General features: G+C 39.4%; 1 protein-coding gene across 4 annotated transcripts in view; it reads right to left on the bottom strand.

Moving 5' to 3' along the window:
- Positions 1-275: 275 nt before the first annotated feature.
- The window catches only part of Ppp2r2a (protein phosphatase 2 regulatory subunit Balpha), an 88,795-nt gene continuing 86,342 nt past the window's right edge, over positions 276-2,728 (bottom strand). For all 4 annotated transcript variants that reach the window (XM_010623605.1, XM_010623613.3, XM_033765493.1 and 1 more), the window contains one exon: positions 276-976. In XM_010623605.1, the coding sequence (XP_010621907.1) occupies positions 697-976 (280 nt within the window). In that variant the 3' untranslated portion in view covers positions 276-696. The remainder of the gene's footprint in view (positions 977-2,728) is intronic.

Raw genomic sequence — 2,728 nt, 5'->3', positions numbered from 1 at the left:
TTTGTCACTTTTATTCAGTAGTAGTTTTTTCCCTTATTTTCATTGCCAGACATGGCAAGGAGTGATTACAGCCAACTGTTAATAAACATTTGTTCGCAACATACACCCCCTTTACCACTGACCCCAAACTGACTCATTTTGTGTGCTTTCGTTCGTTTTTTTAATATACCACCACTGAGACTGGGTGGAAGGGGCAAGGGTAAGAGAGATGAGGGGGGACAGTCCAGGAGGCCAGAGAGGAGGAATGCTACAAGCCACAGTAAGAATGAGCTGTATTTAATTTTAAAAAAGGGGGAAGGGGTGTACCCCACAAATGATACAGTAATGAGGATACACAATTAAATCCCATAGCATGACTGAAGGCGTTCACTGTGTTTGACGTCATCACAATGGAAGGCATAAGTGGAGTAAATCAATGTTGACACAGTCCAATCTAGTCCATTAGGCAAGATGGTGCAAGAAGTCATTTAAATTAAAAGTGCCCTACCCTTACCTAAATGGCTAGCAGACATGGAGAACACCAGTGAGGAAACCACAGAGCTTCTCCACGTAGCTATAAACATGTGTTGTCAAATGGCACACTGTCAAACACTGGAAGGGGTGCCACAATGAACCTCTCTCTTTTATAGGTACAAATGCTAGATTCAACTATCTCAACTAAGCAGGAAGTGGGCTCTTCTGCTAGGAATACCAACCCTAATTCACTTTGTCTTGAAATATATACAGATTGTTTGTAGTAGCTACAGCAATGATATTTTCCTTGGGGTGCCAGGCTGTATGAAGAATTTTCTTGTTGAAATCTAGGCTGTCAACACTTATTTCATCTTTCTTTCGCTTGCCGCTTGCACAGACTTTGCGTGGCTTCAAAACTGTGCGAGGCTTATTGTTTTCTCGTGATGCTTCTAGGGTTATATCTCGCTTTGTGTTCCTGTCGAACATTCTGAAGAAATTATTGTAAGATCCAGTCATGACAACACTGTAAAAGTAGAACACTCAGTCAAACAGGGAAACCCAAGATAGCAAAATGGTTTAGTGACTTAACTTAAAGCTTGTCTAGGACTACACCTGAGACATCTACTTCAAGCAGCTTTGAATTAAGAAATGGAGTACTGGCCGGGGATTTGACTCAGTGGTTCCATTGCCTGCTTCAAAAGCGCAAGGTCCCAAGTGAAATCCGCAGTACCCCCCCGCCCCGCCGGAAAAAAAGTACTCAAAAGAAATGGGGTACTAATGCCTACTCATTCACTGAAATAAATTAAGTCATATCCTAGAGTTAACTTGGTTCTATGACTACCAAAACTATTAGCAAAGTCAAGAGCAACAAGTAAAACTTTTAGTGCTGTTAAGTACTTCTATAATTATAGGCTACATGATCAACCAGATTAGACACTTGACTGAAGCAGAAACTGTGGAACTTACACATTCTAACCCGCTTCATAATGCATAAAATACCTGTCCACAACAAACTACTGGTTTGTTTTACATGTACTTTATAAGCTATTTAGCTCGTCCCAAAGTCATCTGGTTAAATACACTACTGAGAATGTTTAAAAAGTAGTAAATATTTTTACGGATAGGGAGTTTACCTATACCCCACACACAAAAACCTTAAATACCATTAAAAGCATCATTTCAAGCCTGTTGGAGACACATGCTGTTGGTGGGGACAGAAGGGATGGGCTCCCACTCTGCTGTCTAGACTGGTAATGAACTCATAGTCCTGCTGCCCCAGCCTGCCAGGCAGCAAGGACTGAAAGGGTGTGCCCCTGGGTCTGCCCAGGACATGCTGTCCATTCTACCCACCATGTGTCACTGTTCAACACTCACCAAGCAGCCTCAAAGGCAAAAACTTCACAAGTTTGCAACTCTTGATAGTTTGGAAAGGGTCTGACTCCACTATTATTTACCACTTTTTTGCCACATGTTTCAAATTATTATTATAAATGAGATTAGAAGATACTAGGGAACTGTTCAAAATAATGCTTCACCTGTTAGCTGAAAAGGATTATAATCTATTCAGTAATGTAATTTCTCCAAAGGGTATTTGACAAAAATTTTAATCAAACTCCAGTTGGTGCATGTTCCTGAAAATAATAAAACTTTTTTTTTTTTTTTTTTTTTTTTTTTTTTTTTCTGTGTTAAAAAGACCTTGTACTTGCCAGGTAGACAGTGACACCACTGAGCTAAATCCCCAGCCCCAAAACTATTCCTTTTTAAATAAGTAAACTGGGTTGGCGTCCTCTTATTATTTGAATTTGTGAGGTTTTCATGGATTAAGGATGCCTACTCTTTAGCTATTTGAAACTTTTTAAAGATTATCATGAGGTCAGTATTTTTGTGGCATTCCTGACCCATAAAATGTATAACCTGATTCTAAGCATAAGAAAATATCACACAAGGGCCAGGGATTTAGCTCACTGGTGCTGCGACCTGTCTCCCAAGGTCATGAGTTCCATCCCCAGTACAAAAAAAAAAAGATGGTATCACACAATACCGAATTAAGAAAACATTCTATACTGTATCATACCTCTATGAATGTAAAATATCTAGTACCTGCTTTACGATACATAGTAGGGACCGTGCTTTATCAGAGCTACATTTAATGATATTACTCTAGAATGTTCTCTTTCCAGATGATGATTAAGAGGCTGATAGAAAAAATGGTGCCAGGTACCACAGCAGCAACAGAACTTGGCTGTTGTCTGGATATTATTCTTTTCTTTTTTTT

Source organism: Fukomys damarensis, unplaced genomic scaffold (genome assembly GCF_012274545.1).
Source record: "Fukomys damarensis isolate Sample0158 unplaced genomic scaffold, DMR_v1.0_HiC HiC_scaffold_18, whole genome shotgun sequence".
NCBI classification, from domain to species: domain Eukaryota; kingdom Metazoa; phylum Chordata; class Mammalia; order Rodentia; family Bathyergidae; genus Fukomys; species Fukomys damarensis.
Note: the sequence above shows the minus strand (reverse complement) of the source record. Positions and strands in the feature narration are given on the sequence as shown.